The sequence below is a fragment of the Trematomus bernacchii genome, unplaced genomic scaffold (assembly GCF_902827165.1).
Source record: "Trematomus bernacchii unplaced genomic scaffold, fTreBer1.1, whole genome shotgun sequence".
In the NCBI taxonomy this organism is placed as follows: domain Eukaryota; kingdom Metazoa; phylum Chordata; class Actinopteri; order Perciformes; family Nototheniidae; genus Trematomus; species Trematomus bernacchii.
Window position 1 is genome coordinate 710,601 of NW_022987691.1, and position 26,649 is coordinate 737,249.

General features: G+C 39.7%; 1 protein-coding gene across 1 annotated transcript in view; it reads left to right on the plus strand.

Annotated features, from left to right (window-relative positions):
- LOC117489106 (disintegrin and metalloproteinase domain-containing protein 28-like) overlaps window positions 1–26,010 on the plus strand; it is a 29,710-nt gene extending 3,700 nt beyond the window's left edge. Inside the window, exons 2-10 of the mRNA XM_034138348.1 lie at window positions 15,619–16,082; window positions 17,573–17,678; window positions 18,000–18,156; window positions 19,906–19,986; window positions 22,314–22,432; window positions 23,888–24,055; window positions 24,137–24,191; window positions 24,295–24,377; window positions 25,470–26,010. Of these exons, the coding sequence (XP_033994239.1) occupies window positions 15,619–16,082; window positions 17,573–17,678; window positions 18,000–18,156; window positions 19,906–19,986; window positions 22,314–22,432; window positions 23,888–24,055; window positions 24,137–24,191; window positions 24,295–24,377; window positions 25,470–25,476 (1,240 nt within the window). The 3' untranslated portion in view covers window positions 25,477–26,010. The remainder of the gene's footprint in view (window positions 1–15,618; window positions 16,083–17,572; window positions 17,679–17,999; window positions 18,157–19,905; window positions 19,987–22,313; window positions 22,433–23,887; window positions 24,056–24,136; window positions 24,192–24,294; window positions 24,378–25,469) is intronic.
- The last annotated feature ends 639 nt before the right edge of the window (window positions 26,011–26,649 follow it).

Genomic DNA, 26,649 nt, shown 5'->3' on the forward strand with positions numbered 1-26,649 from the left:
TAATAAGTGCAATGAAATATTTAAAGGAAAACAATGGTGAAAGTAAAATACAGGAATAAGTTAACTTTGTACATCTTTAAAGAAATAAGCTAAAACATTAGAAAACTTAAATACTGTATAGTAGAATAATATGTAGACAGTTATCTGATATGTATAAAGCCAAATGTAAGGGTCATGTTGGGGTTGCAGTTATTAGTATCAGGCCAAGTGCAGAGCTATAGTCAGTACTGAAATCAACCGAGTTTCGTGTGTAAGAAAATTTTAGTGTGCATAAGTCAGAAAATGTAACATTTTATTCTTCTTCCTTTAGCTTCTCGTCCTCAGGTGCAGAATCAGGTGAGTCCAGTCAGATATGTCTACTCTGGACAAAGTACTATTTTTTCTCTCTCTGTCCTTCAATTTAAATATAATGAAAACTCAGTCCTCAGACCCTGAATGAGATATAGTCACAATCACTGTTCAATTAACCTAACATCATATTTTGTCAATGATATTTTATTGTATAGTGTTGGGGAAATATCAAGGTCCATAACTTCTCTCAGAACTAGCTAAATACACGGGTCTGGGGTAAAGATCTTCAGAATTGATTTGGCATCTCAACCGTGTGGTCAACTCGTGGCCCGTGACATGTCTTGTGAATTCTCCGGCCGAAGCTCCAAATAAACCGTCAGTGTTTGCCATCAAAGCTCCAGCTCTCCTCGTGTCTCTCTGAGTCCTGACTCAAATTTCTTCAGAAGTTTCCCCCACAGATAGTATGCTTTAAAAATACTGTCATGTAACAACTGATTTTCAATATCGGTTAGTAGTAGTACTGATCCCGCTTCCATCACATTAGTATGCATAAAAAGTGACAGGTCATATCCCCCCACAACTTATGCAAATGACCTCCTTTGATATGCTAATGAGCCCCTTTGTTCGAGGTGTTATCACGTGTAGGTGTGATATCACATATAGGTGTGATATCCTTTGATGTGAGGGGGTGAGGTGTTGTAACATGTAGGTGTGATATCACACTGGCATGTTATAAGCCTTTGATGTCAATCTAATTAGCCCTTTGATGCATGTCCTTTGATGTAAGGGGGGTGAGATGTTATGACATGCCGGTGTGATATGACATGCCGGTGTGATATCACAGCGGCGTGTTATAAGCCTTTGATGTCAATCTAATTACCCTCTGAAGTCTGTCCTTTGATCAGTGTTTGTAACTAGTGTTAATTAAAGCAGTCTCTTTGAAGTTGTGTGAGACTGTCTCGCACCCAGTCCCCCTCTCACCTCTTCTGTCACCCCCCTTCCTTTTGCTGTGATGCCAGAAGATAGTGAGGGGTGGAGCTAGGTAAAAAAGAAATCCGTGCAAACTAGATAAAAAGCCAGTCATTTCCACTCACCAAGTCACCTAAAACTTTTATTGTCCTCTCTAAATTAGATTAGTTTTTAATATGATTTGTGTTAACTAAGGATGTTATCTTAAGTTGTATGGCTTGTGAACTAATGTTTAATTACTTTATTAACTACAAGGGACTCTCTTTTTGAAAGAGGGTAATAATAATTAAAAAAAGAGGTTAATCACCCCCTGATATTGTATTTGTAATGTTTAGTTACTTCACACAACTTTAAAACCCCCTATGAAGTTGTTGTTAACTAAGGATGTTCTTTTGAAATTGTAGGGCTTGTGAACTGGATGTGCTCTTAAGCTGTATGGCTTGTGAACTAATGTTTAATTACTTTATTAACTACAACGAAGTCTCTCTGAAGAGGGTAATAATAATTTAAAGATCTTAATGACCCCATGGTATTGTCTTTTTATTGTTTAATTACTTTATTAACTATAACGAAGATTTACTGGTGTGCTTCCCTGGATGATGTAAATAGTCCAAGTGCCATGATAGGGGGACATTACGGAACTCAGGAGTCCGCCCTTTGAGGCGTTGTTAACGTTAATGCTTTTTGCTTTTGTTTTTGTTACTAAGATACTTTTTTAGATACACTTTTGAAGTGAGCAACACTTTACAACTGGTAGAAAGTTAAGTACTTTGTATGGAATTGGGTTTTCTTTAGAGCTGTTTTCAGTGAGACAATGCAGTTTCTGATCATTTTAAGTTTCAAGTTTCAAGGCTTTATGGCATATGCCCATTAGCTACAGTGTAGATATGTCAATGAAAAACATAGTTCACAGGCTCCTCCAACAGTGCAACAAATATATATATATATATATATATATATAGAGCACATAAAACAGATAAAATACTGCAATAGAATGTTTTGATATGACAGATTTGTGCGTAATTCTCTCACAAAGGAACTGTAAGATACACGTTTATGTATGCAAAACGTTATAACTTGGTAAAATATTCATTAATTTGTAATGAATTGAGTTTCTTAAAGAATCAATCTCTAAATGGAGAGTTTGTGATTTTAACACTGTTTCTATGAAACAATGCAGTTTTGATAACTTGACTTGACTAACATTACTTTTTTTAAATATATGTTTTTAGATGCTTTACTTTGATTTCTTTCATGCTATTTTAACACAACATTACTTTTTTCATATTTTTCAACATACTGTGATATTTGTTTTTCTCTCCTTTTTCCATTATATTTTTGAATATACAGTGATTTTTATCAAAATACAACATGCAACTAATACATTATACAATATTACGACTTTTTGCGATAGTTTCAACACAATATACTTGTACCTTTTTTTTTTGTAGGGCTTCAGGATATTTGGCATGTCATGCATAAAACCGGTGTCATCTTTCCTGAAACTGACGTGCTGTCCGTTTTACAAACAAGTTATTTTTCTGCTTCTTCACCCTCTGAATTTTCCTCCCCGTCCCTCTTCCTTCAGCCATCACAACAACAATCAAGTCAGATCTGTCAAATTAAACACCTCTTCCCAAAGCGTGACTTCCCTATTGAGGGGTAGGGCAGTAGGGCCTAACCCGATTGGCCAAATATACTAACATGCAGAACGTATGGTATGTTTGAAAAAGACTAACCATCTATCCAGTTCAAGCTGTCTTTAAGATGTGACATCGCGCTCTGACTTTTTCCCGTGAAATCGTGACAAACTATTACTTATTATTAAATTTGACCTCTTGCTGCTTGGTTGAAAATGATAGATGAAAAATAACTTTTTAAAAAGAGTCAAACAGCGAGGGACATTATACGGGTGAAAGAAACTCTCATTTCTACAGATGACTCCCCCCCACTCAACGCAATAAGTCCCACCCCACTCAGCAAATCATCCAAAACTAAGGACCCCACTAAGACGAACAGATTTTCTTTAAGACTGTGACTCTTAAGGCCCTGACACACCAGGCCGTATTCGGCCGTCTTGCGTTGTCTTGCGACAACGCGTTCCTTGTCGCCCAAAGTCAATTTGGTGTGTCCCGAACCCTCGGCCGTGACACGCCTTATTTGGCCTTTCACGGTCGACACCCGGCCGATTCGACATGTTGAATCGGCCAAAATACGGCCACAAGCTATCGGGCCAAGAAACCACACTGATCAGCTGTTCAGATAGCAAATGAGAAGCGAAACGGAAGTGAGGGACGTAAACAAACGATTTAAAAAGGCACAGGACAGCAGCTAAACCCCAGCAGGTGATACTTAAAAGACATAAAACATAGCCCTTAAATGTCCTCTCTTACCTCCCACACATAGCAGGGACATCTCTGATATTGGCAGGAGAGCTCCGTGATTTGTTTGGTCAAGTCCGGTTTTTCATCTCATCGTAAATTTAGCAAGAAGTGGCCATTATTACATTGCTGACTCAATAAACTACACACCCGCCAGAACACTGCGATCATCAGATGCAGGTCTATTAACTGTGATTTTATAGTATGTCTGCACTTTATGTGCTCATTTCATCATTCATGTATTTTTCTATTCTAAAACATGTTTTCGATGGACGAGAGTGAAAATGGAACGCACACGCTATTTGTTTGTTTATATCAGTCTGTTCTTCTTCTCTGTCTTCCGGTTGTTGCCTATTTTGAATGACGAATACACACTACCGCCACCTGCTGGTAAGGAGAGTTATTGCCACTCACGCATGCGCAGTTCGTACGTGCTCGGCTGAAGTCTTTGCGGTGATTTCCAGTGCGACACATGGCCAAGACGCAGGAGAACTCGTCGATGGAACTGTCGGTGTCGGCGAGTTCTCTGGTGACTGCCTGGTGTGTCAGGGCCTTTAAAGGCACTTTGGGATTTTAGTAAGACAATCCAGTTTTCTGGAAATAACTTAAATTATTTTTGTTTTTTTCTCCTACAAAGATACTTATAGTTACACTTTATTGGATGCAAAACTTTATAACTTGGTAAAATATTCATTAATTTGTAATGAATTGAGATTCTAAATCTAAATGGAGAGTTTGTGATTTTAACACTGTTTCGATGAAACAATGCAGTTTTGATAACTTGACATTAACATTACTTTTTTAAATATATGTTTTGTTAGATGACTTTACTGATTTTTGCTTTTTTTTTTCTGCTACCAAGATACTTTTAGATACAATGTGTTGTCTGGCAACTTTACAACTGGTAGAATGTCAATCACCAAGTTTCAAGGCTTTATGGCATATGCCCATTAGCTACAGTGTAGATATGTCAATGAAAAACATAGGTCACAGTCTCCTCCAACAATGCAACAAATATATATATATATATATATATATATATATATATATAGAGCACATAAAACAGATAAAATACTGCAATAGAATGTTTTGATATGACAGATTTGTGCGTAATTCTCTCACAAAGGAACTGTAAGATACATGTTTATGTATGCAAAAAGTTAAAACTAGAAAAAATGAAATACTTTGTCTAAATAGATGTTATTTAAGAATGTGACTCTAAAAGGCAAGTTTGTGATTTTAACACTTTTCTACTGACACTAGGCAGATTTAGCTTTTAGGTCAGAGGGTTAATACAGGTATACTTTGTCATAGTATTTGGGGTGAGGTGAGGTGTTATCACGTGCAGGTGTGATATTCCCCCCTGTAGTCGATCCTTTGTTGTCTAATCTAATTAGCCTTTGATGTAACACATTTATTTTCTTAAAGAATGTGACTCTAAAAGGCAAGTTTGTGATTTTAACACTTTTCTACTGACACTCGGCAGATACTTTTAGATACACTTTGAGGTATGCAAAAAGTTAAAACTAGAAAAATCAAATACTTTGTCTAAATAGATGTTATTTAAGAATGTGACTCTCAATGGCAGCTTTTTGATTTAAAGTGGACCTATCATGCTATATTTGAATAATATAGTGTATGACCATACCGATATAAGGCATATTTATACTTTTTAGCCATGCCTCATTTTGCTCAATTTGACATTTTTTAGATCTGTTTTAGCAAGGGCAGATTCAGTGAGAACAGCACCATCTACAGGCCTGGCATATGTACTACAGCGTCTCCAGCGCTTTCGAACGGCAATGGCCGTGGCTGTCTCCTCCTGATTGGTGGAGTTGGCCCAATAGCCGTAGCGCCACCGTCCTGACGTCAGGACAGTGTTCAAATCTGGATCAGTTTTTATCAGATCCGTTGCAGCCCCTTTTTTAGAGATTTGGGTTAGGAGGAAAATAGAGAGGGTTGTGTTTTCTGACACTTGGTGAGTTCCCTGGAACACCGGGGACACATAAGCCGCGTTCACACCGGAGTACTTTTCACCGTACTTTTCACGTTTAGTTCCGTTAGTACCCCTTATGTCGCGTTCACACCAAAAAGAGTACTTAATCTCGGGAACTTTTACCCCCATTTTTAGTGCCTGCTGAGAGATCGTACTTTCCTGTGGGAAAAAATTACCCCAGTGCTGATTGGCTGGGCGAATTGCAAACCACGCTCCGTACAACTGTGAAAATGTTGTGTAGAGCCGCCATTGTTTTTCCTCGCTACAAAAACCCTGCGCACCGACGGAGAGTAGTTTGTTTTTGAAAGCAGTTATGGCAAGCATCAAGAAATCATCGGAGCGGTGGAGTGATGAGGAGGTGTCGGCGCGTCTGGAGATCTACGCCGAGGACGCGACCCAGGGAATGCTACTGAAGTCAGTTCAGTAGCTTTCACTCGACCTGGGAATCGTGCACAGCCCCACGGCATAGCCTACCGGCTAAAAATAAATAAACTCAGGCAGGACTACAAATGGCGGATTCAGTAGCCAACGATGACGACCACGACGAAGGTAAAATCAACTACATGCACTGGGGTTTTAATCTGCACAATAATGGTCTCAGATGTACTTTTATTTGCTCAGTAGATCAAGCTAGCCATGCTAGGCTGAAATGGCTAACACCGGCCCCGAGCTAGCTACATCTAGCTAGCTAGATATTCTCGGCCGCTATGAAAACGTTTTGACTTGTGAATAACTGTGCAGTGTTTCTGTAATTTGCTTCACTAACTCATGGCACTAATCGTCTGTTTCAGGCGAGGATGGACAACTCTCGGGATTGGAAACAAGCGAGCTTTGCATTCTAGATCACAGCGCTTGGTCGTCCTCCTTACCAGCAACCAAACGCAAAGGTACACACACTGTAACTTTGTCTTGAAAGAACGTTACGCATCGAACTGATGTTCACAATCACGTTTATTTCCTTCTTGGTACAATTATGAAACAGCGTGAAAACGTATTCGCCTAGACCGGCATTTACAAATGTTCGCGCCTTTTTACTCTCTCACAAACATTGTAAACATCCGGGCTAGAGGTCACATGACTTCCGGTAAGAAAACTTGCCTCAACAACATTAAACACAGTTCAAGCATACATGAAGCACTCTTCAAAAATACAAAACAATAAAGAAGGGCACTTTGAGCGGCAGCTACACACACACACACACACACACTAGTATGTTGTAAAACTACATGGCGACTAAACAGATCTTGTATCTTGCTTATTTTCCCCTCATAGGAAAGCGGACTCGGGATGCGAATTTCTTTGACACCGTCCAGGCGTTGGAGGACCGGCGTGCCGTGGTGAAAGAGTCGATGCACGGGGATCAGATGGTGCTGTTCACCAAGGCCCAGGAAACGGAGGACAAGATGCTCACCAGTTCATTTTATATTATTGTTATTACTGTTATTATATAGTCTTGATACAACTGACACTTTATTTTATATTGATAATGTTAATTTACATGTACAACTTCTATTTTATTTACATTAAAAATGTGAACTTCTATTTACTGTTAAACAGATCCTGTATCTTGCTTATTTCTCCTGACACTTTATCTTTAGTGACCTGTGTAGCATCCTATACATCACATGTAAGTAATTATTCTGATACCATCATGTTTCATCGGTTATAAACTGGCAAAGCTTTATTTGTCATTTATTTATCATCAATGTTGCAACCTTGTGGAGGAATGGCAGGGGCACATACACAAATATGATAATTTATATAATTTTAAATATTATTTGACCTAAAACTAAATGTTTTTATGATTGTCCTCTGAGGAGGACATGGGGATTTGCAAACTTTTAATTCCCCCCCCATTTTACACAACACAAAATGGAGTCCACTATGGGCCGAAACTAACATGTAGGTTTCCATAGTGTTTATGGCAGACGGATGCAGTGGGTCTCAGGAAGATATATATATAATAAAGGTGGGTTTGCTGCTGAGCCTATTTACTGTGCATACAACACACCTGGCACAGTTTATTGTTATTATATTGCCACACTGTACACTATTGTAATGTTGCCTGTCTTGACTGGAAAATAAAAGAGAGAAACAAAAGCACTGTACAAAAGATCAGCTTTATTGTCAAAATGATTACAATTTACACGCTGTTCAGATGCCTCATAAAGCTGAGTCGCCGGTAAGGCAGTCCATTCGTCCCTGTACTCATCATTACTTTCACAAAGGTTATGTAATATGCAACATGCTGCCACCTGGATTTTGATCTTGTCCATCTTGCAGTCGTTTCTTTTCATCAAGCACCGCCACCTGCCCTTCAGTCTGCCAAAAGCGTTCTCCACCACCACTCGTGCTCGGCTTGTTTTGTTATTGTACGCAAGTTGCTCAGGCTGCATTAACTCAGTTACAAAGCTGTATAACATGAGCACAAACAGCACAACTTCAGTAGACTCCATCTCCATCATGTCTGAGGTCGGAAGGTAAACAACAGACGCCTAATGTACAGCGAGTGGGTGGGCGTCGCAGTATACGCGGGAAGTTTTTCTTCTTCTTCTTCTCTTGTTTTGTAGCGGATTGCAAACAACTTTAAGGTGCATACCGCCACCTACTGTACTCGCCGTGAAGTGGTTTGTGGCCTGCCAGTAAAGCCAAAGCAGAAGAAGAAGAAGTGACGTCAGCGGCTCATTTGCGCAATCTTCCCTCAGGGAAAAGTACTCCGGTGTGAACGCGATCTGTACTAAGTGCCCTGGGGTAAAAAGCGCCGGGGCTCTGAGTGCCGGAACTAAGTACAGGAAAGTACTTTGTGTGAACGCGGCTATATTCATGTATAAAAGACGTACAAAAGTGCATTTTGCATGATAGGTCCCCTTTAAGTAAGACAATCCACCTAAACAATGTCGTTTTTGATGACTTTACTGATTTTTGCTTTTTTCTGCTACCAAGATACTTTTAGATACAGTTTGTTGTCTGAAAACTTTACAACTGGTAGAATGTCAATCACTTTGTAACACATTTATGTTCTTAAAGACTGTGACTCTAAAAGGCAAGTTTGTGATTTTAACACTTATTTACTGACACTAAGCAGATTTTGGCTTTTTTCTCTTGCCAAGATACTTTTAGACACACTTTGATGTATGCAAAACCTTAAAACTAGAAAATGAAGTACATTGTCTGATTAGATTTTTTTTTCTTAAAGACTGTTTCTCTAAAAGGCAAGTTTGTGATTTTAACACTTATTTACTGACACAAGGCAGATTTTGACTTTTTTCTCTTTTCTTGTGTTACCAAGATACTTTTAGATACACTTTGATATATGCAACACTTAACAAAAGGGTATAATATGAAGTACTTTGTAAGGAATGGGGGTTTCTTTAATACCCCGTTTTAAAAAAAAACACTTGTTCAGTTAAACAATGTAGGTTTTCTCTGATATTTTAGTTATTTGCAGCTACCAAGACACTTTTTTTGATACACTTTTATGTAGGAACATTTGACAACTGGTAGAATGTCAATTATTTTGTAACAAATGTATTTTCTTAAAGACTGTGACTCTAAAAGGGAAGTTGGTGATTTTAACACTTTATTTTTTCTCCCGTCGTCTTTCACTTACTTTTTGGATACAGTTTTATGTATGACAACTTTACAACTGGTAGAAAGTTAAGTACTTTTTCTGAACAGATTTTCTTTAACCTGTTACGCACCTTCCGCCCGGTACCGGGCGGATAAACGCGTCATTTGCAGGAAACAACGTCTAAGGAATCTTAATATTGAATAAAACTATGAATGTGTTATATCCATGTAACGGGAAGAAACTCAGCTAACTGATCTTTTTAATTTTTTTTTTTTAAAAAAACCCACAATGCTAGCACTCAGCCTCTGAATTAGCCACGAGCGAAAACATGGAACGTAATGCGGCACTTAAACTCACTCAGAACTCCCTTATTACTTATCCTAGATGCACAACCAACCACTCTTTTTTGGTGTCCTGGAGACACTGAATCTAACGGTGCCCTCCTCAACACTCAGTGATAAACATTCGCGACGCTATAAACGAAAGCGTACATCATCACATGTGGAGCTAAGTAGCTAAAAAACGTAAACATGGCTTACCTTGGTCAAAAGTGGTCTTCAATGGCATTAAAACGATAAAAAAACGATGCTGCAGTTAATCCATAGGTTCATCCTATGTGTCTGTGCCTTCTTTGAAATTATTTCTGATAATCCATAAGCAATAAAACGGCTTTTTAATTTCCAAATTCCAGAAGGAGACATTCTTCCACTTTGCTTTCGATTTCCACACGCGAAGCGCCCACATTTTTTCTTTACAATGTGTGTGTATGTGAGCCTCCCCCTTCGATTCTATTGGCTCTAACGGTCACAAGGGTGTGTCAACCAACCAAATCGACCAAGGGGGGCCAGAGATAGGTCAAATCCACCCAAATGACCCCAGAAGGGGGGTTTTTGGCTAAATCTCTCTAAAAAGGTCAAATTTCACTTGTTTTGCATCAATCTTGATACAGGGTACTTATTATATGTTGTACTTTGGATTCCTAAAGCTTTTAGTCTACTAACCCATCATCCAAGGGTAGTTTTCACTATCTGTAAAAAATTATTTTTGGACGGACACTATAATTTACAGTTTTTTACTATGTAAAATCTGAATTTTCTTTCAAATAAAAAACATTTATATTGATTCTGACACTTCTACATCCAACTCACAGGTTTATCATTACTTTGAGAACAAAGATTATTCATTTAACCCTTTTAGAAGGGAAGATATGGTCATTTGTTCTGGGAATGTCATTTTCGAGCCTGAGACCTGAAAAACAGGCTCAGAGTGGAACAGGTTAAGACTGTGACTCTTAAAGGCACTATGGGATTTTAGTAAGACAATCCAGTTTTATGGAAATAACTTAAATTATTTTTGTTTTTTCTCCTACAAAGATACTTAGTTACACTTTAATGGATGCAAAACTTTATAACTTGGTAAAATATTCATTAATTTGTAATGAATTGAGTTTCTTTTTTGTTTTTGTTTTTCAACATACTATTGTACACAATGACTTTTCCATATATATCTTTTTTTTTTTCTGACAAACTAAACTTTGACTTTTTCCATAAAATCGTGACAAACTATTACTTATTCTTACAATTGACCTCTTGCTGCTTGGTTGGAAATGATAGATGAAAAAGCTACAAAGCTTAAAGAACTTTCTAAAAACTCTCAATTCTACAGATGACTCCCCCCACTCAACGCAATAAGTCCACCCCCCACTCAGCAAATCATCTAAAACGAAGGACCCCACTAAGACGACCGTTGAAAACTAGCCAGGGATCTAAGAAAAACCAAGTCTCCCCCCGCGAGTTGCAGCCAGGAACAAACTCCTGGACTACCATCATCACCACCATTGTGGACACCCAAATCTTGCTGCTGATGTTACTCCTTGGGCCAAGACGTCTCTGTTTTTGAACATAGTGAAATCGGAGTTGGTTGATATTCTGGAGAGGGTGCTGCATCGGTACAGATAAGAAATCTGCAATGGATGCCGAGTCAGTCACCCTGGCCAGAGGCAACACGATTGTCTGAATGACATTCCAGAATATTTCTTCAGAAACAATTACAACGCGTTAATGAAAAGACTTTGGCTCGCCGACTTCATTACTGTGATTGACCAGAGTCTTAATGATAAAAACATTTACACGGCTGAATGGAGGATCCAAGGCGCTTCGGAGGCTTTTCTGCACAATCTCAAAAACTGCAGACGCCTCAAGGAGAGACTTGAAAAGATCCATGCCGAGCTGGATGGAGAAGAAGAAGACTAATAACCAGCGGTTGATTGAAGCCAGGGATTTTTTTTTCTTTTTTTTTTTCGATACTTTGACTTTTCTTTAAAGTAAAATAAAAAATGGGTAACTACTATGGAAAACAATCTGTATATATTTATCAGAATGCAGTCAATACCTGTTTAATAAGTGTGTTGTTGATGACGATTGAAAACAGAATGAGTAGTGATCCCCGTGTAAACAGAATGGCTGAAGTTTGTAAACTAGAAGACATTTTGGATATCGTTCATTTTGGCAGTACTATTCCGGGTCATTGGGAAACGATTGTAAACGAAACATTTAAAGTGGTACTGGAATCTTCATTTTCCGAAACATTCTGTAACATTACTGAAGAAATGAAACAAACACCAAAAGTGTATCATGTGCTCGCATTGTATGCTCTGTTTGTAGATGTAATGCATCTTTGTGTCAAAAACAGCATACACATGAATACTTTGGCCGAAGTGCAAAAACTCCATTATAATATTTCCCTTCATCTGGGGGATTCTGTGCTGGAGAAGATCCTGGGGATGTTGCAATCAGTATAAATGTATTATTGATTCCTATGGGGTGAAAACAATAAATTGTAAATATGAAATTCTGCATTAAAAAAAGTGTTTTTACATTTTAAAAAACTGTTGTCTTCAAATCATAGTATAGTATTTCCTACATATCATTTAAAAAAAGAGTCACAGTGTAGAATGTCCGAACATTTATTTTAAAAGTACTAGTATAGTATGTTAAAAGTATCTTGAAAAAAGTCCAAGTATAGTATGTAGTTAAGAATTATATTATATAGTTTGTCTGCAATGTCAGTATAGGATCTCATCGAAACAGTGTTAAAATCACAAACTCTCCATTTAGAGTTTGATTCTTTAAGAATCTCAATTCATTACAAATTAATGAATATTTTACCAAGTTATAAAGTTTTGCATCCATTAAAGTGTAACTATAAGTATCTTTGCAGGAGAAAAAAACAAAAATAATTTAAGTTATTTCCAGAAAACTGGATTGTCTTACGAAAATCCCAAAGTGCCTTTAAGAGTCACAGTCTTAAAGAAAATCTGTTCGTCTTAGTGGGGTCCTTAGTTTTGGATGATTTGCTGAGTGAGGTGGGACTTATTGCGTTGAGTGGGGGGGAGTCATCTGTAGAAATGAGAGTTTCTTTCACCCGTATAATGTCCCTCGTTGTTTGACTCTTTTTAAAAAGTTATTTTTCATCTATCATTTTCAACCAAGCAGCAAGAGGTTAAATTTAATAATAAGTAATAGTTTGTCACGATTTTACGGGAAAAAGTCAGAGCGCGATGTCACATCTTAAAGACAGCTTGAACTGGATAGATGGTTAGTCTTTTTTCAACATACCATACATTCTGCATGTTAGTATATTTGGCCAATCGGGTTAGGCCCTACTGCCGTACCCCCTCAATAGGGAAGTCACGCTTTGGGAAGAGGTGTTTAATTTGACAGATCTGACTTGATTGTTGTTGTGATGGCTGAAGGAAGAGGGACGGGGAGGAAAATTCAGAGGGTGAAGAAGCAGAAAAATAACTTGTTTGTAAAACGGACAGCACGTCAGTTTCAGGAAAGATGACACCGGTTTTATGCATGACATACCAAATATCCTGAAGCCCTACAACAACAAAAAAAGGTACAAGTATATTGTGTTGAAAATATCGCAAAAAGTCGTAATATTGTATAATGTATTAGTTGCATGTTGTATTTTGATAAAAATCACTGTATATTCAAAAATATAATGGAAAAAGGAGAGAAAAACAAATATCACAGTATGTTGAAAAATATGAAAAAAGTAATGTTGTGTTAAAATAGCATGAAAGAAATCAAAGTAAAGCATCTAAAAAACATATATTTAAAAAAAGTAATGTTAGTTAAGTCAAGTTATCAAAACTGCATTGTTTCATCGAAACAGTGCTAAAATCACAAACTCTCCATTTAGAGTTTGATTCTTTAACCTGTTAAGCAACAAGCCTGTTTTTCATGTTTCAGGCTCGAAAATGACATGCCCAAAACAAATGACTACAACTTAACTTCTAAAAGGGTTATATGAATAATTTCTTTTATCAAAGCAAGGTTACATCTGTGAGTTGGATGTAGAAGTGTCAGAATCAATATAGATGTTTTTTATTTTAAAGAAAATTCAGATTTTACACTGTAAATTATAGTGTCCGTCCAAAAATTCTTTTTTACAGATAGTGAAAACTACCCTTGGATGATGGGTTAGCAGACTAAAAGCTTTAGGAATCCAAAGTACAACATATAATAAGTACCCTGTATCAAGATTGATGCAAAACAAGTGACATTTGACCTTTTTAGAGAGGTTTAGCCAAAACCACCCCACCTCTGAGGTGATTTGGGTGAAAATGTTTTTTTTTTCCATATCTCTGGCCCCCCTTGGTCGATTGGGATGGTTGACACCTCTTTCTGACCGTTAGAGCCAATAGAATCGAAGGGGGAGTCCCCCACACACACACGTTGTGAAGAGAAGAGGTGGGGGCTTCGCGCATGTAATTTTGCATCAGAGTGGACCGATCTCTCGCTCTGACATTTGGAAACGAAAAAGCAGTGTTATTGCTTATGGATTATCAGAAATCATTTCAAAGAGGACACAGACACATAGGATTAACCTATGGATTAACTGCAGCATCGTTTTTTTATCGTTTTAATGCCATTGAAGACCAGTTTTGACCAAGGTAAGCCATGTTAGCGTTTCTAGCTACCTAGCTCCACATGTTCTGATGTATGCTTTCGTTTATAGCGTCGCAAATGTTTATCACTGAGTGTTGAGGTGGGCACCCCTAGATTCTGTGTCTCCAGGAGATGCAAATCGATGGGTTGGCTGTGCATCTAGGATAAGTAGTAAGGGAGTTATGAGTGAGTTTAGGTGCAGTTTTAGGTTACATTTTTTCGCTCGTGGCTAATTCAGAGGCTGAGTGTTAGCATTGTGGGGTTTTTTTGGAGAAAAAAAATTAAAAAGATCAGTTAGCTGAGTTTCTTCCCGTTACATGGATATAAAACATTCATAGTTTATTAAATATTAAGATTCCTTAGACGTTGTTTCCTGCAAATGACGCGTTTATCCGCCCGGTACCGGGGGGGCGGTGCGTAACAGGTTAAGAAACTCAATTCATTACAAATGAATGAATATTTTACCAAGTTATAACGTTTTGCATACATAAACGTGTATCTTACAGTTCCTTTGTTAGAGAATTACGCACAAATCTGTCATATCAAAACATTCTATTGCAGTATTTTATCTGTTTTATGTGCTCTATATATATATATATATATATATATATATATATATATTTGTTGCACTGTTGGAGGAGCCTGTGACCTATGTTTTTCATTGAAATATCTACACTGTAGCTAATGGGCATATGCCACAAAGCCTTGAAACTTGAAACTTAAAATGATCAGAAACTGCATTGTCTCACTGAAAACAGCTCTAAAGAAAACCCAATTCCATACAAAGTACTTCACTTTCTACCAGTTGTAAAGTGTTGCTCACTTCAAAAGTGTATCTAAAAAAGTATCTTAGTAACAAAAACAAAAGCAAAAAGCATTAATGTTAACAACGCCTCAAAGGGCGGGCTCCTGAGTTCCGTAATGTCCCCCTACCACGGCACTTGGACTATTTACATCATCCAGGGCTCAACACAAGTAAATACACCTCTCTTTATCCGCTCTCCAAGCCTCCAAGGGCGGACTCCTGAGTTCCGTAATGTCCCCCTACCACGGCACTTGGACTATTTACATCATCCAGGGCTCAACACAAGTAAATACACCTCTCTTTATCCGCTCTCCAAGCCTCCAAGGGCGGACTCCTGAGTTCCGTAATGTCCCCCTACCATGGCACTTGGACTATTTACATCATCCAGGGAAGCACACCAGTAAATCTTCCTTCTAGTTAATAAAGTAATTAAACAATAAAAAGACAATACCATGGGGTCATTAAGATCTTTAAATTATTATTACCCTCTTCAGAGAGACTTTAGTTTAGTCAGTAAAGTCTGGTAGTACTTCTACCAGAGTATTCTAGTAGTACTTCTACCAGAGTATTTTTAAACACGAGTATCTGTACTTCTACTTGAGTAAAGGATGTGTGTACTTGTGCCCTCTCTGCTCCTCTCACCTGAGTCATGACCTCTCCTTTGACTCCGCCTCCTCTCACCTGAGTCATGACCTCTCCTTTGACTCCGCCTCCTCTCACCTGAGTCATGACCTCTCCTTTGACTCCGCCTCCTCTCACCTGAGTCATGACCTCTCCTGTGACTCCGCCTCCTCTCACCTGAGTCATGACCTCTCCTTTGACTCCGCCTCCTCTCACCTGAGTCATGACCTCTCCTTTGACTCCCCCTCCTCTCACCTGAGTCATGACCTCTCCTTTGACTCCGCCTCCTCTCAGGTGTCTCCTCGCTCCCGGGAATGTCGCTCTAAGAAGGATGAGTGCGATCTTGCGGAGAACTGCGACGGGAAGAGCAACATCTGTCCTGAAGACGTGTTCGTGGTGAACGGGCTCCCGTGTGACGGAGATCTGGGTTTCTGCTTCAACGGTCGGTGTCCCCAGAGGATGGACCAGTGCGCCAAACTGTACGGAGCAAGTGAGTCCTTCCTCCTCCAACAGCGTGCAAGATACCTCAAAGTCAAACTCAACTTTATTATCAATCTTTCAGTTTGTGTGTTCAGACAGAGAGATCGAAATACTGTTTCCCACAATCCCGAAAACAAAAATACAAATACAAATATGTATAAAATATGTATATCCTATATACACAATCAACAGACACATTTATGCTGCAGGGAAAATGACTAAAAACAACAGAACTATGGTATATATTCAGGATCAGAATCAGATGTATTGACAGGTACGTTTACACATACAAGGAATTTGCTTTGGTGTCTGGTGGTGCGAACATGAACAATCTAAATAAATAAGTTGCAAAGTAGGTAAAAAAGAGAAATATATAAGGATAATAAAAATATATATATTTTTAAAGGTCCCATGTCATGCTTTTCTGGTTATTACCCGTCCCCTTGTGTGTTATGAAGGTTTTTCTGCATGTAAACGGTGTGCAGAGTCACAAACCCTCAAAGTACACCCTGTAGCGAGTAAAACTCTAACACAGAAAAGACCTGTCTTTGCTGCCCCAGAACGCCTCGTTGGACATTTCTCTTTTTCCATTGTTTGCTTCCTGGGTTCTGTGACGTGTGAATACCCAAATCAACAACAAATGACCGGATTGGCCCAAATGGACCAATCAGCGGAGCACCTCACACACCAGGATCCCTTGGCTAACTAACAGGGAGTCCCCATTGACTTGCATAGAGCTCCCTGAACGCTGGTAATAGACGAGTTGGGATGGCGGAGAAATGCTCTCTGCAGACCCATTCTCACAGCGTTATAAACCTTTTTCTTACTCATTATCAAGCCACACTTATTGTGTTTACTTCGGCTGTGAGTGTTTGTGTGTGCTCAGGATGAGTTTAGCTTGTTCTCGCTGTATTGCCGACCCGGAAATCTGTCCACTGTGGGAATTGTAGTCCTTTAAGGCCCAGACACACCAAGCTGACACCAAAGAACACGTCCAGACGGACCCGTCTGTTGTGTCGCCTCACGTCTCCTTGGCCAAAAAGTCGCACTGGAACACACCGCAAAGACTTCAGCCGACAGCCAAGTAGCACGTATGCACTGCGCATGCGTGAGTGGCAATAACTCTCCTTACCAGCAGGTGGCAGTTTATAAAAAATCTGCCAAAAATGAAATATAAAATGCTCACTTCTGTAATATTCTCCCAATAACCCCGTCTCTTTTAGAGGAGCCTTGTATGAACTACCACATTACATCTTTGACCCATTGAGGAAAAAGGAAGGAGGGGTATATTGCTATAGGGGGTTATTTGATCTCATTGCAACACAAATAGGATGGATGTTTCCACACTACCTTCTCTACAAGAAATATAAATGCTTACCACTTTCTTTGATGGAAGCTAACTTTGGCCTTTCAGCTCGCAGCCACTACAGGCACCTCACGTTCTGCAATGCTGTACGAAATAAGTATAGGCTATGAGATAAAACACTCTCTTGTCTGCAGGTGCTATCGAGGCCGGAGCGTTCTGCTATAGGTACAACACCAGAGGACTATACTGGTCCTTCTGCAAGAGGACCGCCAACGACCGGTTCATCCCCTGCCAGAGAGAGTGAGTCTCACAGAAACATTAAAGGTCCCCTACTATCCTCTTCTTCATCAATATATCACAGGTCTCAGATATATACAGAGCCTGTCTCTGATTGGCTGAAACACCAAACAGATCATTGCAGCATCCCATAATCCCCTCTGTTTCAGCCCTGTTTCCAAAGTGCTGAGTCTGTTACTTTAGTCCTGATGCTCTTCTAGGTAATCATACATCCTGTCATGTACACAGCTACAGTTGGGATACCTTTGTTATCATGTTACTCTCATATACTGTAGAGTACATTCAGTATCTTTCTAACAGTTTCTGTCCCCTCTTTGTCTTCAGAGATATCTTCTGTGGGAAGCTGTTCTGTGAGGGCGGCAGCGGCAACCCCAACTACGGCCGGATGGTCAAAGTCGGGAACTGCAAGGCGGCGTTTTTTGGAGATTTCACCAAAGACTACGGCCAGGTGGACACGGGGACCAGATGTGGGGAAGGAAAGGTAACATGCTCTTTAGATTTTTGACGTAACATGCACCAAAAACACATCTTTAGACACTTGTTACGCTGCTATGGAAAGTGTTGCACTAACGCACTTTTCTAAAAGTCATTGAAGTGACTGTTATTTTTTTATATAGTGATTGTTGTGATTTTTTTTATGTCTTAATGTGTGCATATATAAATGTGTCTGTTGATTGTGTATATAAATATTTGTATACATATTTTTATATATCTTTGTTTTTGTATTGGCTCATGACATGTCTTGTGCCATCAAAGCTCCAGCTCTCCTCGTGTCTCTCTTTGAGTCCTGACTCTCCATTGCTACAGAAGTTTCCCCCACATTAGTGTGTTGCTGCTAAATGCTGAACACAGTAAATACAGCGCCAGTAAAGCGTGTAATAATTAATCAATTCAAAAATAACTAATCAACTTAAAAGGTAATCGACCCACACTCTAACAAGGATTTAAGTCTCTGGGTTTTACTATTGTTAAACGTGATTAAAGTGAGTCGTTACATAAATCACTAGACAGCTTTCAGACAACGTCAGCTATAGTTTCTGTTTCCAACTTTACTCAAAGGTCTCCTATTACTCAAAATCCACTTCTTCATGTCTCTTCTACATCAACATGTGTCCCCTCTTCTCCATGTCTCTTCTACATCAACATGTGTCCCCTCTTCTTCATGTCTCTTCTACATCAACATGTGTCCCCTCTTCTTCATGTCTCTTCTACATCAACATGTGTCCCCTCTTCTTCATGTCTCTTCTACATCAACACGTGTCCCCTCTTCTTCATGTCTCTTCTACATCAACATGTGTCCCCTCTTCTTCATGTCTCTTCTACATCAACATGTGTCCCCTCTTCTTCATGTCTCTTCTACATCAACATGTGTCCCCTCTTCTTCATGTCTCTTCTACATCAACATGTGTCCCCTCTTCTTCATGTCTCTTCTACATCAACACGTGTCCCCTCTTCTTCATGTCTCTTCTACATCAACACGTGTCCCCTCTTCTTCATGTCTCTTCTACATCAACATGTGTCCCCTCTTCTTCATGTCTCTTCTACATCAACATGTGTCCCCTCTTCTTCATGTCTCTTCTACATCACCATGTGTCCCCTCTTCTTCATGTCTCTTCTACATCAACATGTGTCCCCTCTTCTTCATGTCTCTTCTACATCAACATGTGTCCCCTCTTCTTCATGTCTCTTCTACATCAACATGTGTCCCATCTTCTTCATGTCTCTTCCACATCAACATGTGTCCCCTCTTCTTCATGTCTCTTCTACATCAACATGTGTCCCCTCTTCTTCATGTCTCTTCTACATCAACATGTGTCCCCTCTTCTTCATGTCTCTTCTACATCAACATGTGTCCCCTCTTCTTCATGTCTCTTCTACATCAACATGTGTCCCCTCTTCTTCATGTCTCTCCTACATCAACATGTGTCCCCTCTTCTTCATGTCTCTTCTTCATCAACATGTGTCCCCTCTTCTTCATGTCTCTTCTTCATCAACATGTGTCCCCTCTTCTTCATGTCTCTTCTACATCAACATGTGTCCCCTCTTCTTCATGTCTCTTCATCAACATGTGTCCCCTCTGTGGAAAGAGACTCTGAAAGTCTCAGGAACAAAGACCCCTCTCTTTTTGTCCTGATCCATCTCTCTAAAAACCTGAAGATTGACCTCTTCATGCTCATGTTTTAATATTAAAATCTACAATCAAAGTAATATATTTCCACTTTCTCTCCAGGTGTGCAGTCAGAACGAGTGCGTGGAGCTTCAGACGGCGTACAGAAACACAAACTGTTCAGCCAAATGCCAAGGACACGCTGTGAGTAAACACCAACACTGATCAGACTGTTTGTTGTTGTTTAGGTGAACATACTGTGTACAGGAAGTAGAGGCATTCACCGTGACTTCAATTTGGGGTTTTTGGTCGTCACCGTCTTGGTTTATTGGAACTAGAAGAGCCATGTGCAACATTTTACTAAAAAAGACATGTTCAGGCGACCGAACAGTAGAAACACAAGCGGTGAAAACATTATATATTTGCAAGACAGGAAAATGTTTTCTGAGGTTATAGATGAAGTGAAATGTAAAGAGATTTCCTCATAGGTCTTCTATTCAAACAGAGCAGTCGCCCCCTGCTGGATGTTTCAGGGAATGCAGGGTTAAGGGTTCACTCTTTAGACGTGGAAGTTGCTGCTTTTAATGGAACAGAAAATAATGCATAAAAGCTTTAAAGTGCTGAAAACCACTAAGAAATAAATCATAATAATAAAAGATAAATAGAAGAAAATACCAAACAAGAGAAACCCAATGAGTAGGTGTGATGACAATGATATAAAAATATAAACAAGTTGTTGCCTGTGATAAAATACAAAACAACAACAAGGAGAAAGACACAAAATACACATTTAATTAAAGTGGACCTATCATGCTATATTTGAATAATATAGTGTAGGACCATACCTATATAAGGCATATTTATACTTTTTTTTTTTTCAAAATACCAAACAGATCATGCATTTTAGCCATGCCTCATTTTGCTCTATTTGACATTTTTTAGATCTGTTTTAGCAAGGGCTGATTCTGTGAGAACAGCACCACCTACAGGCCTGGCATATGTACTACAGCGTCTCCAGCGCTTTCAAACGGCAATGGCCGTGGCTGTCTCCTCCTGATTGGTTGAGTTGGCCCAATAGCCGTAGTGCCACCGTCCTGACGTCAGGACAGTGTTCAAATCTGGATCAGTTTTGATCAGATCCGTTGCAGCCCCTTTTTTAGAGATTTGGGTATGGAGGAAAATAGAGAGGGTTGTGTTTTTTGACACTTGTGGCGCGTTTCCACTACACGGCCTCGCTCGGCCCCGCTCGGTATGGCTGGGCCTCGTTAGGACTGGCTCACTTCATGGCGCATTTCCATTACAGTTTAGGAACTGGGGTAGTATCTATAGTAACGCAGTGTAGGCGGAGCCGTGACGTGATCTTCAGAGAGCCCCAGAAAAACAACACAGCCGTTAGCTGTTAGCACTCAGAGCTCACAGCTCCTCATATATGTTCAGAAACTAGACAAAAGTTAAACAAGTACAAACCACAGACTGCCTGTGTCATGGTGAATACAGTCGCTGCTTTATTTATGTCTGTATAGGCCGTTGTTGTGAGTGTGGACGGTCGGAGCATATACTGCGTTAGCTTAGCCAATCTCCATTTAGAAAACACGCATTTTAAAAGGTTTTTCGCCTGCCGTCTGTCTGCAGACTTGACAAAGCATTAATTCATGGTTTTTACTAACCGGTATCAGTATGTTGTTACTTCGGCATCATTTTGAAACGTGTATTACAATTAAATCACGGTAAAATATGTCCATCTTGTTGTAGTTGTAGCCCCCTTGCCAGCGATGCTCTCTCTAGTTTAGCATACTCAGCCCGACTCAGCCTCGTTGTCTCTGGCCCTAGACCCGCGATTTTATGAGGCCAGAAAAACTGTGAATTAGGACCCGCCGGCCGGTACTAGGCCAAGTGGAAACGCAACCAAAGACGGGCCGCTGACGTCACAGCCCTCTTAAACCGTGCTCCGCGCTGTAGTGGAAACGCGCCATTGGTGAGTTCCCTGGAACACCGGGGACACATATTCATGTATAAAAGACGTACAAAAGTGCATTTTGCATGATAGGTCCCCTTTAAGCTTTGTCTCAACAAATTAGTGAACACAGGAAGAGACCATGCTGCAATACATTAAATGTGATCTACACATTGGTGTGGATTACTGAGTTTATCTTAAAACAAATGCTAAGAAAGTGTACTAAATCAGGCTGGAGGCAAATACAAAAACCTGTTTCATTTTATTTTTGGAAATGGGGGGAGTCATGGGGGTGAAAGTGGCCGCTTCAACGATATTAAATGATTTGACTTAAGGGTAAATTAAACGGTAATAAAGAGTGAAATGTGTTAAACACGGCTGCTCCTTCAGAGTGCCATTAATAATAATAATAATTCATTCTATTTAGAGGCGCCTTTCAAAGCACCCAAGGACACCTTACAATTCATAAAATATTCAAAGGAAAGGTTTAAGACAGTACAAAAGGAGCGTAACAGGGAACATGAAGCACTACATTGAACAACACATGATAACAACAGGGTTCATTGTGTGTCCTCAGGTGTGTAACCACAGGAGTGAGTGTCAGTGTGAGGCCGGCTGGATGCCTCCTCGCTGCTCCTCCAAAGAGGGTCTCTCTACAGGTGAGGCTACCTGCCGTTACTCTCTGCTTTCTGCACGGCCAATATTGAATTTGCACTGAAATGTAATGCTGGATTTAAAGGTCACCAAAATCCACATGTCTCTTCTACATCAACATGTGTCCCCTCTTCTTCATGTCTCTTCTACATCAACATGTGTCCCCTCTTCTTCATGTCTCTTCTACATCAACATGTGTCCCCTCTTATTCATGTCTCCTCTTCATCAACATGTGTCCCCTCTTCTTCATGTCTCTTCTACATCAACATCTGTCCCCTCTTCTTCATGTCTCTTCTACATCAACATGTGTCCCCTCTTCTTCATGTCTCTTCTACATCAACATGTGTCCCCTCTTATTCATGTCTCCTCTTCATCAACATGTGTCCCCTCTTCTTCATGTCTCTTCTACATCAACATGTGTCCCCTCTTCTTCATGTCTCTTCTACATCAACATGTGTCCCCTCTTCTTCATGTCTCTTCTACATCAACATGTGTCCCCTCTTCTTCATGTCTCTTCTACATCAACATGTGTCCCGTCTTCTTCATGTCTCTTCTACATCAACATGTGTCCTCTCTTATTCATGTCTCCTCTTCATCAACATGTGTCCCCTCTTCTTCATGTCTCTTCTACATCAACATGTGTCCCCTCTTCTTCATGTCTCTTCTACATCAACATGTGTCCCCTCTTCTTCATGTCTCTTCTACATCAACATGTGTCCCCTCTTCTTCATGTCTCTTCTACATCAACATGTGTCCCCTCTTCTTCATGTCTCTTCTACATCAACATGTGTCCCCTCTTCTTCATGTCTCTTCTACATCAACATGTGTCCCCTCTTCTTCCTGTCTCTTCTTCATCAACATGTGTCCCCTCTTCTTCATGTCTCTTCTACATCAACATGTGTCCCCTCTTCTTCATGTCTCTTCTACATCAACATGTGTCCCCTCTTCTTCATGTCTCTTCTACATCAACATGTGTCCCCTCTTCTTCATGTCTCTTCTACATCAACATGTGTCCCCTCTTCTTCATGTCTCTTCTACATCAACATGTGTCCCCTCTTCTTCATGTCTCTTCTACATCAACATGTGTCCCCTCTTCTTCATGTCTCTTCTACATCAACATGTGTCCCCTCTTCTTCATGTCTCTTCTACATCAACATGTGTCCCCTCTTCTTCATGTCTCCTCTTCATCAACATGTGTCCCCTCTGTGGAAAGAGACTCTGAAAGTTTCAGGAACAAAGATTCTCTCTCTTTTGATCCATTTCTATAAAAACCTGTCTGAAAATGAGCTGATCAGATTTTGGCCACATGATGATGTCATAACGATGTTTTGTCTTGTGTAACCATTAGCCAATCACCAACCAAGGTAACCCCCCCCCCCCCCTTATCACCTGAATCTCCTCCTAGAGCACCATTGTGTTCTTTGTAACCAAATCTCTCTCAGAGGGGCGTGGGGAGGGGCTCCTTATTTTCATCTAAAGTAACAGACAGAGAATCAGCACTTTGGAAACAGGGCTGAAATCTTATCTTATCCAATTCAATCTGCTTTCCCTTTCTGCAGGAGCCACGGTGGCCATCGCTCTGACGGTGATTTTAGTGGTTTTAGGCGTGATTGCTGGAGTGATCGGATTCATCTGTAAGAAACGACAAAGTCCCATGTTGCCAACGTGAGTAAATACACAATATTTCAGATTGTAGTGAGGCTTTTATGCTGAAAGTCACCTTTACAATCTCTTGTTTTCTAACAGTTCACACACGCAGAGGAAGCTGCCAGCGATGCTCAGTCAACAGACTACAGTGCAGGTAATGCTGGGAAACCCCCACCATGAAGATGGTTTTATGTTGGATGTTTTGCAGCAGCTTAAAACAACAACTCAATACATACATAATAATATTTACATTTTAGGTTGTAAGGCCCAAACCCAAAGGAGCTCCACCGCCCCCCCCTCCAGCCGGAAACAGGGACAGAACTACAGCGCTGCTCGCCAGGTACTGATCATACTGCAATATATAATACATAATAACTGCATAAGAAAGTCATATTAAAGTACGTTCAACAAAAGTCCTAGTATAATATGTCCAAATATTTACAACATGTCATAAAATAGTATGTTGTAAAAACAGTAACTGTACAGTATGTTGAATGGTTTTATTAAAAGTCATGGTATGTCGAACAAAGTGATGGTATCGTAGGACCAAAATAGTCATAAGGCGCTTTCACAACGGAGTACTTTTCCCGTTTAGTTCCGATAGTTCCTGGGATTTGCATTCACACCAAAAAGAGAACTTAGTTCATGAGAACTTTTCCCCCCTTTTCAGTCCCTGCGAGAGAGGTGGGACTATCCTGGGGAGAAAAAAGTTCCAATGTCTGATTGGCTGGGCGAATTGCAAACCACGGCCCGTAAAACTCTGAAAAGTTTTGTGAAGCCGCATTGTATTTTCTGGCATTAGCATTTTCTGGCATTAGCATTATTAGCATTAGCATTAGCCCCGCGCACCAACGGAGAGAGAATAACTTATGGCAACACAAAAAAAAACATGGGAGCGGTGGAGATGAGGAGGTGTCGGCGTTCTGGCGATTTACTCGGAAGGCTTCAGTAGAAGCTTCTGGGACTCCTAGTAATAGCCTAAAAAAGTCATAGTATGATGTCAAATTATTTTTCTTATATAGTCGAAAAAGTTTGAATATAGTACGCTGTAAAAAAAGTTGTGGAATAGTATTTCTAAAAAAATCATAGTTTAGTATGTCAGAAAATAGTCATAGTGTCATATGTTGTAAAAAGTCATTGTATAGTATGTTAAAAGAAAGTAAGGGTACAGTATGACGAAATAAAAGTGATAGTATAGTAGGACCAACATATTCATAGAAATAAATGTAGAAATAAATTAAGGGTATATTATCTCAAAATTCATGTTTAAAAAGTAATAATATGCAAAACAATTATAATAGTTTAGAATGTCAAATGTTTTCATTAAAAAAGTCATTTGTTGAAAATGTGTATAAAAAGTCACATTAAAGAGTAGAGTCTGTCGATGCCTTCTTTAGTGAATGAATTAATGTGTTTTTTGTTTTTCCTGCAGGCTCTGAGGCCGGTCCCTCCTCCTAAAGTCTGAAGTCTGAAGTCGGACACTGTGCCAGGTCCTGCTGAGACTCACCTTCAACCCAAAGAGAAACTGAGGGGTTTTCATTAAACTTGTCGTGTCTCGGCCTTTTCCTCTGCAGCGTGACGGAGATTCTGGACTTGAACTCTTCTCCTGAACGCCGTGCGCTGATGATTTGAGATTACAGGGAAGAACTGCACTTTGTTGTTAAACCACAGGGTGCAAACAGCCCTGAACGTGAGCCATACCGTTTTATATCTGTTGTTTTCACGATAAGACTGAATGTTATTGTCAAACAGTTTCCAGCAATATTTTTTACAGTGTATTTTTAAACTGCTTTTTAATAATGGTCATGCTTTTATGGTGCAATGTGTAAAAAGACTAACAAACCAAATGAAATACTGATTATTAGTAGGCCACTGAATTCACACTGCCACTGAAACATGCTACACATCAGCCTGCTTTGTTGAATCTCAATTGTTCAAAATTGTTACGGTTTTGTATTTATGTTTTCATTTTCCACCTTTTGTTTTGAAATGTTTTCCTCCTTGTGTCTTCTCTGTTCCTTCTTCCTGTGTTTGCCTTCCTGTCGTTAGTTTCCCTGGTGTGTCTGATTGTCTGATTGTGTTCACCTGTTGCCCTTGTGTTTCTGCCTCCCTTACCCCAGCTGTGTCTTGTCTTGTGATTACCTCTCCCTGTATTTAGTCTTGTCTCTTCCTGTGTTCCCCTGTCGGTTCATTGTTGGTTTTTCCTGTCTTCCTCCATGTCAGTCACGGTTGTCTCTCCTGTCTCCCTCCATGTTGGTCACGGTCAGTTTTTTGTACAACCCATTTGTTTCATGCCTTGTTTTTGATCAGCTTTTAAAATAAAGCTCGCTTTTTGTTACGAGACCTGTTACCTTTTTTGATAGTCTGCATTTGGGTCCTACCCTTCCACGCCATCCTAACAAAAAGAGAAAGAAATTTGATAAATGTCTTTGTTATATAAAATACAGAATCTCCGTCAGATGATATGGATTTAAAGAACAGTATTAAGACAAAACTCAACAAGATAAGGTTATTTTCCAATTAAATAATGTCCTTTTCAGCATACACATTGGTCTCAGTTGTATATGTCTTGTTATGTTTCTTAAAAAGGGAGCATTGATGTTTTGCATTAC